This window comes from Lampetra planeri, chromosome 18, assembly GCF_965212315.1.
Source record: "Lampetra planeri chromosome 18, kcLamPlan1.2.h2, whole genome shotgun sequence".
Lineage (NCBI taxonomy): Eukaryota > Metazoa > Chordata > Hyperoartia > Petromyzontiformes > Petromyzontidae > Lampetra > Lampetra planeri.
The window spans coordinates 6631310-6646611 of NC_136124.1; the positions used below are offsets into that span (position 1 = coordinate 6631310).

At 43.1% G+C, this 15302-nt stretch overlaps 1 protein-coding gene across 2 annotated transcripts; it reads left to right on the top strand.

Annotated features, from left to right (window-relative positions):
• The first annotated feature begins 673 nt into the window (after positions 1-673).
• LOC144723551 (uncharacterized) lies at positions 674-14439 on the top strand. Of its 2 annotated transcripts, none has more exons than XM_078602387.1 (12): positions 674-1098; positions 3663-3843; positions 4368-4523; positions 4640-4776; positions 4993-5147; positions 5348-5536; positions 6155-6244; positions 7466-7555; positions 8857-8979; positions 10206-10337; positions 11912-12028; positions 13029-14439. In XM_078602387.1, the coding sequence occupies exons 1-12, from the start codon at positions 1083-1085 to the stop codon at positions 13155-13157; spliced, it is 1515 nt and encodes a 504-aa protein (XP_078458513.1). In that variant the 5' UTR covers positions 674-1082; the 3' UTR covers positions 13158-14439. The 2 variants fall into 2 exon arrangements, with proteins under 2 accessions (XP_078458513.1, XP_078458514.1); XM_078602388.1 differs by lacking the exon at positions 674-1098 and adding an exon at positions 1494-1592.
• The last annotated feature ends 863 nt before the right edge of the window (positions 14440-15302 follow it).

Consider the following 15302-nt stretch of genomic DNA (forward strand, 5'->3'; position numbering starts at 1 on the left):
TAATATACGAAAAACGTAGAAAAATAAAAGATATTTTTTTTATGTCGTCGTGATATTGGCAATTATCTCACAACCGAACACAGATCATCTGCTCATTTCACTGACCAAGGATCGTTTTTTATTTCCCCTCTCAAAAAAAGATAAATTCCTGTCCGCAAAACTTGTGTAGTGTGGAATTTTCATATTTGGTAGATTTATGTCAATACGGGACAATGCAGTTCATGCACCTTGATACAGTGCAGTGCAAGTTAATAACAGTCATGAGAAAGAAAATAAATGCTTAACAAGTAAAAGTTTACATTTGAAAAAAAAACACGTTTTACCCCATAATGCAACACTATTTATCTGGTGATGCTGCTGCTGCGTTGGCAGACGGCGCACAATTAACAAAAAACAAAACTCCACGCGTTCATCAAACAACACCGTGGCCTTAAAATACATTCTATAACAGGCGACGTTTCGGACGACGACCCTTCGTAAGAGGGCCAGAGAAGAGTGTATATTTAAAAAAAGAGAGAGTTGGGATATTGCGACACAGCAATCCCATACTAACATGTCCACCTGGCGTGGCTTCATCCGCCAACAGAGGGGGGCCTCAACCGCAGCGGGTCTCAAATCGTGCGTGGCAACGTGGGACGGCCGTGGCTAAATCCGTCCGGCTCACGCAATCGTTACACGAAAGTGCCTGGCCACCCACCACCACCACCAGAGACAGTCGCGTGGGTTGGTTAAACACTGGCTCCACAGTGTATTGTGCAACGTTGATATAGTTTGGTTGGTGGAGGAGGGGTGAGACAATTGAGATTTAATTCGCGGCTGGATGCTGCCCAGGGGCAGAATTCACAACAGAAGCAGCCGCTCGTTTTCACGCACTCGAGCTGCGATCCACGCAGTATTGGCGGTGCTCTCCTCCCTTTAAACATTAATTCTATACTTCTATTAATCTTCTTCTTGCTGCTGCAATAACAAGAGCTGCCTCTCGTCGTCGTCGTTGTTATTATAGTACAAAGTATTTTACGTGCAATAAATACGGAGCGCCCCGTTAGCTCGGCACTTTTTGAGTACTGTACTCAACCAAGCCCATGGCAACCGCTCAAGGTAGGTGTGGTAATGCCATTTAGATTTGCGCCGGAGCTGACCTAGAGGTGATACCGATTCGTTCGAGTGAACCCCGTGGAAATGCTTTCCACGATGTGGGAGTGAGTTGTTATTTTTCATCGCTCGGTTGAAGTTATATATTTATTTAATGTAACATGGCTTGTGAATTCACGTCGGAGGTGTTTCGGTTTTATAACCTTACACGTTGGGTGGTAATTGTATTAACCAGACATTCGCAATTTCGTACCACGATGTTAATGTGTGTGGCTTTTTTTAAATCTTTGCCCGCTGGATAATTTTTGACATTTAAATTGGGTGGGGGGGGGTCAATCTCATATGGACTGCGTGCAGATTCGCCACTTACACGACGCAGCGTTTGCCGTCGGAATCGAATGGCACCGGTCATTTATAACTCGGTAGTCTTTGACTCTTTGTCCACAGAGGTGTTTGTTGCTAATGCGAATTGTGATCGCGTCTAACATCCGCAGGCCCAGGTTGGTTTTATTTATCAATGGCGATGATCACGCACCCACTCGTACAGTAATTTGACATTGGAACGTGCTTAATTTGACAACGTAAATTATTAATCCAAACAAGCCGTGCTGTTATCTAGGCCGTAATATAAAATGTACGTTCGTCATCATCTTCACCTATCCACTGTTCGGATGAAGGCTTCCTTCGTGGCCTTGCGAGATGCACCGACCCCCCACGTGTCCTGCACACGAGATGATGCCATCCCTCCGTCGTGTTGCGCGTTGTGTCACGCCACGTGCAGGCAATTACAACCAATTACGTCTCGTTTTAAGCATCCCCAAATTGAACTACAGTATATCCCACCTTGACCCCTTGTGTAACATGCGAGTCTTCATAGTTTATATTCTGGTGTGGACTCGGAATAATTCCCTCGCTCTGGCTGGTGTGAGCTCACGTGTCAGTGAGCAGGACATTGTCAAGAATAGCTGACGAAGAAAAGTGTCCACGTTTGTAGCAGGTGGCTAGAATATGTCACGGTGAATACGGATATATGAGGTGTTTCAGCTGTCTGTGTGTTACTGTGACGCTGTTGAACCTGCTTAACCTCCCAGTTTGCTGTGGAATACAGTACTTGCAGCCCCGTTGAACACAACCAGGGATCGGCAACCCAAATAATGAGAGACACTTTTGTTCGAATCCGGTTTAAAAAAAAAAACTAATATTTCAATACATGTGTGAATAGCCTCAGGTTGACGAATCTCCCCTTACCTAAACCATATTGGGGTCGTCATAATTTCATGCCACGTTTTGCTGCCAGCTTTTAAACTTTCCGCTTGCGTCTGGTCGCCTCCTTGTGGAGTCCAGGGTTGGTGGACCACACAAATGTTGTACAAGTCCCTTCCCGGTGGACGTTGAGGTTTCCATACCCTGGCTCACCATGGGGAAGGCGGCAGTACAGCAAATGGACTAATCGCCATGTGTTTCCATCAGTACGGGGATAGAGCGTTTTCTCTGGGTCCTCTGGTTTCATCCCGCTTGTATAATAAACACTCATAAATTGGCTGAAAACATAATTTCAATTTTTTTAAACCAGTGTAGTAGAACCCTCTTGGGAAAAAAAGAGTCTTATATGTAACAAAATAAATGTTACTGTGGGAAGTTTGAAAACTGAAAAGTAGAAAACTCTTAAGTCGTGTGCTAATTGTGTGTCACTAGGCAAGTCTGTCAATCAGGTTATACAGTGCATTATGCAGAGTCTACTTGCCAAACATTCTTTATTATGTAAATTTGGTACAGGACGCTTTTACACGACAGTGTTTGATAAAGCATTGGAGTGGAATCAATTTGCCGACATTCCATATTATTACAAAAAAATTGTGGGTTTTTTTTCCCTAACTGCCACGCATAAAATGAAGGTTATAACATCCATAAACGTGGAAAGTTTGGTTCATTGTAGTCAGGTTTGGTGAGGGTTGTTTTTATACTGAATTACTTTTGCCCTCAAGCAGTTACAGCCATTTAATAACTTACAGTTCATGGCTACTATGTTATATAAACACTGTACTGTAAACCGAACAGTTGCCAATTGCTGTAAAAAAAACTCCCCCCGTAATCTACTGATATAAGTGTAGTTAAAGTGGAAAAATACTTTTAAATCATTTGGAGATTACACTTGTAGTCAAGTTTCTAGGAAGTGTTTAGAAAATTTTAAATATTAAGAATAATGTTTTGCAACATGCCTAAATAACATGCCCCATGGGTAATCCTGCTACAACGAACTACTGCGGTGCCTTGAATTGCATCCCACTGGGATTTTTGCACACAGCGTTGGTGTACGGTGATTTTTTTCTGCAATGTTTTGCTGTCTTTTCTTGGATTTCTGTTTGCACTAAGTCACATATTCCTTTAAGATGTTTTTTGTTCATGTTTTTTGTTTGTTGCGGTTGCACCCGATTCAAGAGCCGAATGGCTCACAGGGCTATACCTAATCAATGAACTTGAAATGAATTGGCTGTCTGCGAATGGGCAGTGAAAATATTCTGAGCGCGCGTTGACTCCGCTGTTGACTCTTGTGTGCTTGGCGAACGAAGAATGCACCTCCCGGGAGGAAATGACAAAGTTCTGGAAGGAGCACTCGCAAGAGGCGACACTGGAGCAGATGATGCTGGATTCAAAGGCCTCTACTCTGGCTGAGGAGGAGAAGCCGGAAATCCTCTCGCTGTTGCCAAACCTGGATGGAACCGACATCCTGGAGCTGGGAGCTGGCATTGGGTCAGTGTTGACTCTGAGAATGTAAAATATATATTCACGGCACACGTGCTAGCAATATGGTGTGTAATATGGGCCAAGCCGCTTTTACGTTAACTACAGTGAAACTCTGATTATCACAAACTTATTATCCCAAATATCCAGCACTCCTTATCTGTGTCCCTAAATTAATCTGTCAAACTCTTGTAAAAACAGATAAGGAGTTTTCTAGAAGACATCCATGTATTTAATATTCTCATGCCATTTTTTCTGCCACTAAAGAATCACCTGACAAATCTAATTTATATTTTTCAAAAGAGGAGTCACAAAGAAAATGTATTATATTAACCGTGGATAACTTTGTGGATAAGATAATTATTTGAACAAAAAATGGAATGAAAACTCTCAGCTCTGAAATTGTTTATCTGTTAACAACACATCAATGCACAAAATAGAGGAGGCCTACATAATTTAATCGCGAATATTTAACCTTGCCATTATTGTAAATTTTTTCTTCTATATAAAGTTCATGTATTTTGCTTTGGCAGACGTTTTACTGGACACCTAGCCAAGATTGCCAACCACGTGACTGCAGTGGATTTCATGGAGACCTTCATTGCCAAGAACAAGGAAGACAACGGTCACCGTGGAAACCTGACCTTCCTACAGGCTGACGTGACTCAGCTGGATTTTCCAGCCAACAGGTAGAGGCTTCCGATGTCATTCAGATAACTTTACGATGTGTTGAAACCACGTTTGTGACCATTTTGTACACAGCCGTGCCAATCGAGTCGGTCGGTTTACTACTTCGTTTTTACAGCTTCGACGTCATCTTCTCGAACTGGTTGTTTATGTACTTAACGGATGAAGAGCTCCTGGTACTCACCAGAAAGATGCTCACTTGGCTGCGACCTGGCTGCCATCTCTTCTTCCGCGAGTCTTGCTTCACCCAGTCTGGTTTGTCCCTTTTTCCACAATATTCCATTTCACGACATCCCCTTGCAAACAAAAAGCTACCAAGTAAAGTGCTTTGGCAGTGCATAACAGTTAAATTTGTGACTAGCAGTGGCATGAGCCAGTCATTTTAGGGCTGTACCTTTTAACTTTAAAAAATACGAATTTGTGTCTTGTGAAGCTGCCGTATGTTGAGACTGTGTTGCAAAACTTTTGCAGGCGATGGTCATCGAAACTTTAACCCAACCAAGTATCGTAAACCGGCTGCGTACAACCACCTGTTGCAGCTGGGTAGCCTGCCTGTGCCTAACAAGGAGGACAAGAGTGTAGGCTTTGAGATTGTAATGTCCAAGTCGGTCCAGACGTACATCAAGGTAAATGCTCGAACTTAAACGTCATTCTTAAAACGAGCAATTGATTTGTGGCTGTCGGGTGCATGTTAACGAACAAAATGGAACCTATTTGCATATCCCCAAGTAATATGCATCTTTCCCATTGCAATTGCAACCCGGGTCACCTTGGCCTCTCAGGGAATCATCGCGCGAAATGCTGCTGCCGTTTTGTGTTTTTACAGTTCAAGAACAACAAGAACCAGATGTGTTGGCTAATGCAGAAGGTCCAGCGGGACCAGGCTGCCAACTACGGATTCGCCACCTTCCAGCAGTTTCTGGACACGCAGCAGTACTCGTCCCGTTCCATTCTTCGCTACGAGAAAATCTTTGGCCACGGCTTTGTCAGCACAGGTGGCCGCCAGACCACCGAGGTGCGTTGAGGACCGTAAACTTACGTTCAAGAATTCCGTTATAGTGCTCCAGTGAGGTCACGTCCCTAAGGTTAAAACACTATCAATGAGGACATTAGGACGGAGTGCCCTGACTGTGAAGTCGTGTCAATATGGAATCTTCTCAAACTCTTTGGCGAGCCTGGGACACAGCCAAGTGGAATTGTCATTGAAATGCACGGGGCTTTATCTCTCTGAGAGTCCACATTCATTAGAATGGAGATCCAGGAATCACCTGTTAAATGAACGAGGATTCTGAATGGTGATTGAATCTCATTTCAATGACGATTATGCGTCACCATTCAAACGAATGCGATTCATTTGGACGATTCCTTCTGTGATAGACTCCCTGTTAGAACCACATTCAAGTGAATGAAACATTGACTTGAGAACCACCCACAGAGGCATAGTGATTGCCACAGGAATCGTCCAGCAATCGTGGGTGTATTATTTTATATATTGCATTGCATATGTGAAAGATCTTGAAGTGAGATAATTCCTGAATAAAAGACACATGGGTAAAGAACAAGCTTCCTTAAGTTTTTTGAGAGTGAAATGTTGTTGTTTTTTTGGAGTGTGACACGGTTTGCTTTTTCTCAGGAGTTTTTGGCCATGCTGGGACTGCGACAAGGACAGAAGGTCCTGGATGTTGGCTGTGGCATTGGAGGGGGTGACTTCTTGATGTCTAAGGTGCATAACATTTATTTTGCGATTGTCATTGTAAATATCTGTTGTGCATGCTTAATATTATACAACGTGCACAAAATACATTTGAAAAGTATACAATTGTGTTTGTCGTAATGTTTCTGTTTAATATTGCATGGTGCTGTGGTGTTAGAGCATTTATTCCCCACTGAAGCAGTTTGCTTGAAGTTAATTAGTTTAATTCTTGCACAGTAATTCCTATAGGAAATTACCGAAGCACACCATCTGCCCGAAATTAATTCGCCAAAGAACCCATCACGTGGATAAGAGAGTTCCGTTCTGTGCGAGTATCGCTGCCAATTTAATAAAATATCACTTTGTCCAAAAGGTACAGATCATCATGAATGCTTTTAAATGATGGGATTCCTCTGCCAGCTGAACTTCAGAATTGCCCTGTGTGATTTCTGAGTGAGATGGCCCAGGTGACTGGCTCAGTGGGGGATAATACCAACTCACATTCTGAGGTGGCACCTACTGAGATGCTTGGTTCAAATCCACCAGCCACCCGTTATTAAATCAGGTTCTAAAGTATAGCGGTGACACACTGGTTACTCAATAAACCTAGCCTTATATATCCAACTTTAAAAAATATACATTACGGCTTTTATATGCAATAAGCAGTCTGCGAGTCTTTTTTTTAAGTGACTTCTCAAGTATGAATTATTCAAATCAAGTTAACAAAAGATAGTGTTTTCCATAGTACAATTTAGTTTTTAAATCGTGTTTATTTCTCGTGTATACTGTCTGTACTCGATCATGGCTTTCTGCTTAGCTCTGTCCATGACATTTACTCAAGAACGTTGCATTAGATACTTCCAGTTGCATCCAATTGTTCAAATTGTTTATGGCGCATCTTAATTCGCTGTCTTAACCGGCTTTACTGTATTTTAAAAATAGTATTTCGTCTGAAATCATTTCTACATACCCCTGTATTTTGGTCCCACGAGATGTCCCGCATGGGAGGCATGGGATACGAAATAAATGTCGGTGATGATGAGAGCTCTGAGATCATCCCCAGAGCCATTCGCTGACGACGATGCATCGCTCACTTTGAGAGTTCCGAGTGGCGATTTCTCCCCGTTTGATGGCACGATATCAATAGTACAATTTGGAGATTTTTTTTCATCTGAAAAAAATATTCTTACTAGGTTTTTTGAGCTCTTGCCTAACAGCTTTACATTTCAACTTTGTTGTGTCCGTCTCTAGATATACGGAGTGGAAGTGCTTGGCGTTGATTTGTCATCCAACATGGTGGCGATAGCCATGGAGAGAGCTGTGGAAGAAGACGCCCCATTGGTACGCGTCACGAACAACGAGCTTACGACTTACACGGCAGCTCGGCCTGCAGAAACACGCAGGGAATATTTGCCTCGTTGATTTACAAGCACTGCCCGCACGTTTGCGTGGGGATATAACTTAAGGGAATTGCAAGCAGTGGTTTTCTTGCTTATAATTTTCCAACGACTCACTGGCCGATTTTTAATCAACAACAATAAGAATGTGACATATCAACCACGTGAACAACAGTATTATAACAACAATGATTTGACGTAGCAACAACGATAACATCAACAATAATGACAAAATCATTAACGACAATAAGATAGTTGTTCATAACAACATCAACAGCAATAATGTATCAACAGCACCAACACCAATATCACACGTTGTTTTACATAGTACACGGTACTACATGAACGGCTCTGCCATCCCAGCCACGTTTTTAGTTGTCCTTCCCCCGCACCTTCGATTAGCACGGTTGGCTAAGTACAGTGCTCAAAGAAGTTCATCATACATACATACAGATATGGTCTCCATCCATGCCCTTTGTGGCGTCACCCGGTCGTACGACAAATTCTCTGAAACGCCCTCCAGCTTGGAACTGAACGTGGCGTACGCAGCGCCACCCCCTCCGTCTCCCGAAGCCGCTCGTCTGTTCGGAGGCCATGGTCATCGTCGATTCCGATCAATCGATTTGTGCGCAGTTGGGCAGGTCTCCCGATTGTTCGCATTAATCCAATATATTTTTAATCAGGCCTGGATACGAAATTTCAGGTGATCTGGAAACACTTTGGTTAGGACTGATCTGAAAACTGGAAGTGATGTCACTAATATGACGCCACTTCCACGCTGCCCCACCCCTCCTCCCTCCACCCCAAAAAGTGGTGTCGCATGGCATCGGGTGACATTGCTGCTGTTAACAAGAAGACGGTTCATCAGTCTGGGATGTAAATGATACGAAAAATTGTAACTGATCTGAAGTTGACCTTCAATGTCCGAAATATTAAAATCCGAAACTCACCCCAGGCAAACAGGGTATATTGTAGATACCTCATGCATCCCACACTGTGCAGGTCGCAGGGGTGATTTGAGAGTAATTGACACAGGGAACATAAACATGTGAGCATAGAAGTAGAATACAACAATGGATTTTGCCGCAGTGCACAAGCAACACATAGCCCTGCAATCCCTGTCACAGCAGCCAGCTGCGTGCAGTGTTCACGTATCCAAGCACTCGCCAGGCTCACCCCCACAAAGCACTGATATTTGTGACTAATTTGTCCTCAAAAGTTTGAAACCTTTGCCTTCTCGCGCAGGTGCAGTTTGAGATCAGCGACGCCACCAAGCGCGTGTTTCCAGAAAATTCGTTCGACGTGGTTTATAGCCGAGACACCATCCTCCACATCGCCGACAAAGTGGGGCTCTTCAAGAGTTTTTATGTAAGCGAGGTGGCCTGCCGCGGTAAAAGAGCACACCGTTGTGTTGTCAGACCGAATAGCTCGCCGCTGTGGGCGCCACGGTGAACAGATGTTAACTACCTTGCCTGGTATACAGGAGGTCATGGGTTTGATCCCGACCCTGCGCCTATATATTTTGAGTTTGCATGTCTCTCTGTCTCCGGTTTTTCCCTACACATTTAGAATCAACATCCGTTTTAGAGTATTTGGCTGCTATAAATCTCCACATGATGATAAGCTACTTAGTTGAGCAATCATTTGTGATAGCCAGGTCGCTTCTGAAAAAGAGCTACATAGTTCAGTGGGCCTTACCTGGTAGAAAAGAAAAATAGTAAAAAAAAATAGCTGCAGGATAAAAATGAGAGTTGTGTACAATATCAAGCTCGTACCACGTATCGTTCTTTCAAACAGAATTTAGTTTCTGAAGAAGCCACCATTACGTGGAACGAAATGTCAGGCATCATGCCGGATGACACGCGGTACAACCGAAAACACTTCGGGAGAGCTGTGCACTACAGTAGAACTGCAAACACTTGCTCGGTAGTAACATCAAACAATCAAGTCGCAAAGGTTTTAGGTAAGGCTTCAGCGGAGGAAATACACTGCCTTAAATATCAACAGAGGGTGTGTAAAGAGCAGCTCCAAGAAATATTTTTCCTAGGAATGTTCCTATCAAATTAAGCCCTATACCAGTAGAAGAACCATCACTGGTGTGACTGCTGTGCCAACTTTCTCATCGACAAATTAACTGCTTTGTCGTTTGAATTGCGTGTGCCCTGTGATTCTGGAGAACGTGAGGTCGTGTCCTTCATAAAGTGATTCTCCGCTCAAATGAGCATTGAAGCGCCGCTGTTCTGTTTACAGCCCTAAGCCAGTGGTGGAAATTCCAATTTGCTGTGGTGGGAGTGAGTCCACAGAACAACCACTCTTGACATCCATAAGACAACATCAAAGTGCTCCTCAAATTATACCGGAGGGATGATGTGCCGAGTGAACGCATGGCCACAACCAGCATTTGATAGTGGACCGCTCGCACTACCGCTGAGCCACCTGGTGTGTCCATTCCATATTCATGTTACACTCAACGAGCTGCCACAGCTGTGCCCGGGTAGCGTATACAGTTGCTCATCCGAAAAATGCTTTAATGCTAGATTCCCATACTGCTAAAATCCGCTGTGTTTTTTTGTCGCGTGGGTATCCGCATGCAGGCCTGGTTGAAGCCTGGAGGCAAGTTGCTCATAACCGACTACTGCTGCGGTGCCAAGCCTTGGTCTGGTTTGTTTGAGGCTTACGTGAAAGACCGTGGATACATTTTGTACGAAGTCTCTCAGTATGGCAAGGTGGGGTATCCACCAACACGTTTCATTTTTGCACGGATGTACTTTGTTTTTGGGCACCATCATTCAAACGGCACGTAGATTTCCGCACCGCCACTCGTCGTCTAAGCCTGGTCTTCTAGGTTAGGCCACGTCTTGAGTATGTCTTCTCTTGCCACACACCACTGCAGGCGTCTAAAGTAATTTAACTGAAGATGCAGTTTTGTTCTTTGGTTCTTTTCGGTTAAGTCACGTCTAAAAATAAAATAATAAATCAAAATAAAACAACACATTACGACGTTTCGATTGCAACACAAGCAATCATCATCAGGCATAAAAAAAATAGCAACAAAAATCTAACTAGAAAACTATAGACCGACATACAAGCAGACAGACATCACAACGGCACACATAGAGAGGAGTATACAGGCACACGAAAATTAAATAACCTAGTAAAATATTGAAATGTGATGTAATACAACACAGAGAGTCGGTTAACACAATTAACGCATGGCCTGGTTGACTACGTGTTTCAAAATTTGCTAAGTTAGAATTTTAAGTGTGAGCAACAAATATCTAACTAGAAAACTATAGACAGACATACAAGCAGACAGACATCACAACGGCACACAGAGAGAGGACACAAATCGGCTGTGTGAGCAACAAAAATCTAACTAGAAAACTATAGACAGACATACAAGCAGACAGACATCACAACGGCACACAGAGAGAGGACACAAATCGGCACAAAGAGATGGTCGTTTCTGTGACGGTCCCTTAAATATAGAGAGGAGGGGTAGGGGACGGGGGGAGGGAGAGGGCGGGGAGATCAATGGGTGCACGCCAACGTACTCCTATTGTAAGTGAGATGATAGACGCGGCACGGGAGGCAAACCTGAAAATTAGGACAAACGCGGCACGGGAGGCAAGCCTGAAAATTAGGAGACAAGCACACGAAAATTAAATAACCTAGTAAATTATCGAAATGTGATGTAATACAACACAGAAAGTCGGTTAACACACAATTAACGCATAGCCTGGTTTATTACATGTTTCAAAATTTGCTAAGTTAGAATTTTAAGTGTGAAATTTCAAGGAGAGGACACAGGCAGAGAGAACAAATAGCCAGAAAGAAAAAAGGATACGTTTAAAACTTCCCCGTAGAAGTGGTTCAATCTTAGTTTTCTAGTTAGATTCTAACTAGTTTTCTAGTTAGATTTTTGTTGCTATTTCTTTTATGCCTGATGATGATTGCTTGTGTTGCAATCGAAACGTCGTAATGTGTTGTTTTATTTTGATTTATTATTTTATTTTTAGACGTGACTTAACCGAAAAGAACCAAAGAATAATTCCTGCAGTCACGAAAGCTCCCAAATTAAGAATGCAGTTTTGTGTTGTGAAAGCTTACGGAGATGTGATTAGCACACTGCCTGGCCCCGAAGACCACACTTGGATTGTTCAGATTGTGATGATTTGCAACATAATTTCAATGTCTTTTGTTCATGGCACTAGGACATAGAGATACCAAAATATATCAAAACTTATAAAACGTTTGATGAGGCGAGCTGTCTTCCTGTGTTTGGGTCGTGCTCTTCTAGTTCCTGGAGGCGGCAGGGTTTGTGCGTGTGAAGGCGGAGGACAGAACAAACCACTTCGTAGAGGTGGCCAAACAGGAGGTGGCTCGCACAGAGCTCGTCAAGGACGAGTTTGTGAAGGTACAAGCCACGTGTGTCTAGGCACAGAGTTTAAACATGTTTACTTCCCCCCCCCCCCCCAGTTGACTTATTCCCCAGTGGTGGTGGTGGCTATGCAGGTGGCTGCCTGTAGTTCAGCACTGTGGAGGCAGCAGCGAGGGTTGGCAAGCCAGGGTACGGCACCTCCCTACCCTGGCTCACCAGCAGAATGCAGTACAGCAAAGTGTGGACTGGTTTCATCTGTCCCTTCTGTATGGGATAGAGCGTTGCCCCCTCGCACATGTATAATACAAACTAATTGACTGAAAACATCTTCATATATATAGAGAGCTGCAGAGCAATTGTTGTCGCCGGATCACTGCCTGGCAGCTTTCCAGCTCGTGTCTGTGGTTCCTCAACGAATGTGAGATGCAATACGCATGAACGGCGCTATATAAAATTAATCATTCGATTTTTTTTTACGTATACTTTTTTTTAATTCCAAAAGTGCTATCGCATCATGTCATCAAAGAATTTCCATGAGGAACTTTTATTGTGTCGAAGCAAGAACATCTGTACCCATCCAGACAAAAAAAATCTGGATATTGTAAATGAAATGGTGGAATGAATTTTTTTTTTTTAAAACCAATTCTCGAATCAAATTGTGACGTTGAATCGTGACATTTCATAGAATCCCTGGGGTGGGGTGAATTGTCATATTGATCCATGGGTGAAAGACTACATATTTTAGTTGTCGTTAGCGCCTCAGATGGCAATCTTCGAGCAATAATACCAACATTTTTATATAGGCAATAAGAGTCAATTCTACAGTAACCTTATCTTTCTAAGTATATTATCACAATGTATATTATTTGCCATATATAAAAAAAACTGTAATCACTTAACATTTGCCAACTTAATATGTAATATTTTCCTCTTGTGCTCAGGCTCACGGGACTGCTATTCCCTTTGAGGGCTTTTATTTGCAAAGATGGACGAGAGAACGAACTAAACGCGCTCTCTCCCTTGGGTGTCACCGCAGGAATTCTCACAAGATGACTACGACTACATCGTCAAGGGCTGGCAGGAGAAACTCTACCGGTGTGAGCTGGGCGACCAAAAATGGGGCCTGTTCTATGCCGAGAAGGCCACCGACCCCGCCTGCTATTGAATAGAAAAAAGTGCCTTTTTGCAGGAGCACACACGTGCACTCCCTCCCGCTGAATATTGATGTGTGCAGCGTTCGCAAAAAAAAACTAGGCTTGTTTTGCATCCGCTTTGCATTTCGAAGTAGAGTTAATTCAATCTTGATTTGAAGCTTTCGTGACTGCAGAGTATAGAGTTAATTCGTTTAATGAACCCGTACATCCCAAGAGTGGATATCGTAGCGTTAATTTGAACAGGACGGTTTTGATTCCTTTGGTACTAATTTTACTTTATACCCGGTGTTATAAAATACAAACAGATTGAAAGTAATTTCATTTCTGGTTGACGACCTGTCCAGGTGCAATGTTTAATTTAGTATATTGGATAAAATGTGGCACACCGTGATATGGCATGAAAATGTTTAGTTTCTTTAAAAATAATTGTATATTTTACCTATTGATGTATTAACATTTCCATTGTTTAAAAAGCAATATTTGCTTTTTCAATACAATCAGAATTACTGTTAACATAATCATAACAGTAAGGCGACCTGTGCACCTTTTAAAGGACTTATGATACAGTGCTTTAAATGTCAAAGTTATTTTATTACATCTTATTCCTGTTTATGCAAACCTATAAATTAGTTGCTTACGAAAGACACCAGCCACTGAAATTGTGGTCATGTAACCCAATCTGTGGACCATACAGTAAAGCCACTTCACTAGACTCTGCGCTCCTTGAACGGAGGAGGAGTTGTGAGTTTATCATGTAGGAGACTTTCGCAACCAATATCCATAATATAGGCTTTTTGGGTTGGATCGCTTAAATATAATTGTGTTGTTAAACCCGCCACCACCCGACAGCGAATTAGGTAAGGTTTGTCACGTGAACAACGTGCCAATTCGTTACTAGTACGGCACACTGGTGAGTTGTAGAGCAAATCCACAACATTTACAAATGAGTACGACGTTTCGCCGGTAAATTTTCATAGCGAAACGGCTCAACTTTTCACCCCTGTCATGGCCAGCAGACCTCCACGTTGACATTTAGCTCCTGGGATGTAATGGCCATGACGCAAGGCTAGCTGCCTGGGATGATGTCCGTGCCATTTTCAGTCGTTGAGCCTTAAAATGTGCAAGATGCTACAAACGCTTGATCAGGGATCTTAAAAGTGTAACACGTGGCTAATGTGTTACATGCAGTTGGTTGCATGTTGGGCTTCGTGTATTCCTCATGTGTTTCCCCCGAACCACGTTTCAGTTGAATCAAGTCGGTTTAAAAATAAAACGAACATATTGCAGTGTTAACGTGCATGTGTGCATGTACAGTATGTGTGCATGTGTATATACGGAGGATCTTTGTTTTGTATATATAGGGGAGCGGTTAGCATGCTGCGCGACCCGAGTCTGATACCCGCTCACGGCCAGCACCAGTGATTATCTGAATCGGTACTGGGTTTCCCCTTGGTCGACTCTGCCTCAAATGAGTACCTGGTGCGGTGTTTAAACCATAGCCCCTGGGGAGACAAAGGTGGTCGGGCGTGGTGCTTGCCACCTACCCCCCTCGTTTACCGTGCCGGCCTTCAAAGGGGCGAGCCGACAGCACTTTACCCAACAGTCTGTTAAGGCTATACGGGGGATCTTTGTTCTTGAAAGATCATGGATTTCCTGATCGTTTATCTCTCGGCTCATGTGTCCGCTGTAGGTGGCTAACTGCACAAGCCATTGAGCATGCACGTGTGTATACCGATCTGACGTGCATCTTCCCTATTTATGCTGGTCAAGCAAATTTTCCCTTGCTCATTAAGCTACTCGGGTCGTAGTGATTACCCACCCACGTTTACCATCATGTGATGCAATCATAATACATTTATAATTAAATTAGTTCCCATTATTCCACGACTTAATTGGAACACAACGGTCGCCCACAATTTGCATAATTGGTTTCATTGTTATACTGATTCCAATAACAAAATCAATCTCCCAACTTGTTTGTAACGTCGAGATAAAAAATATTCCCCAAAGTGATTGAGGCTGTACGTGCACCAAATGACCTGCATGGCGGATACAACAATGAAGATCAAGCACATTGCCATTTCCGTCGGGTTAAGACGCTAATAAGGACATTGCTTGGGAGGTTAATCCTCTTTGCCGGCAGGATGTTTATAGAG

Coding starts and splice junctions, on each gene's coding strand:
- LOC144723551 (XM_078602387.1), top strand. Junction 4,777..4,992: donor GTCTTGCTTCACCCAGTCTG/GTTTGTCCCTTT, acceptor AAACTTTTGCAG/GCGATGGTCATCGAAACTTT. Junction 7,556..8,856: donor TGGAAGAAGACGCCCCATTG/GTACGCGTCACG, acceptor CTTCTCGCGCAG/GTGCAGTTTGAGATCAGCGA.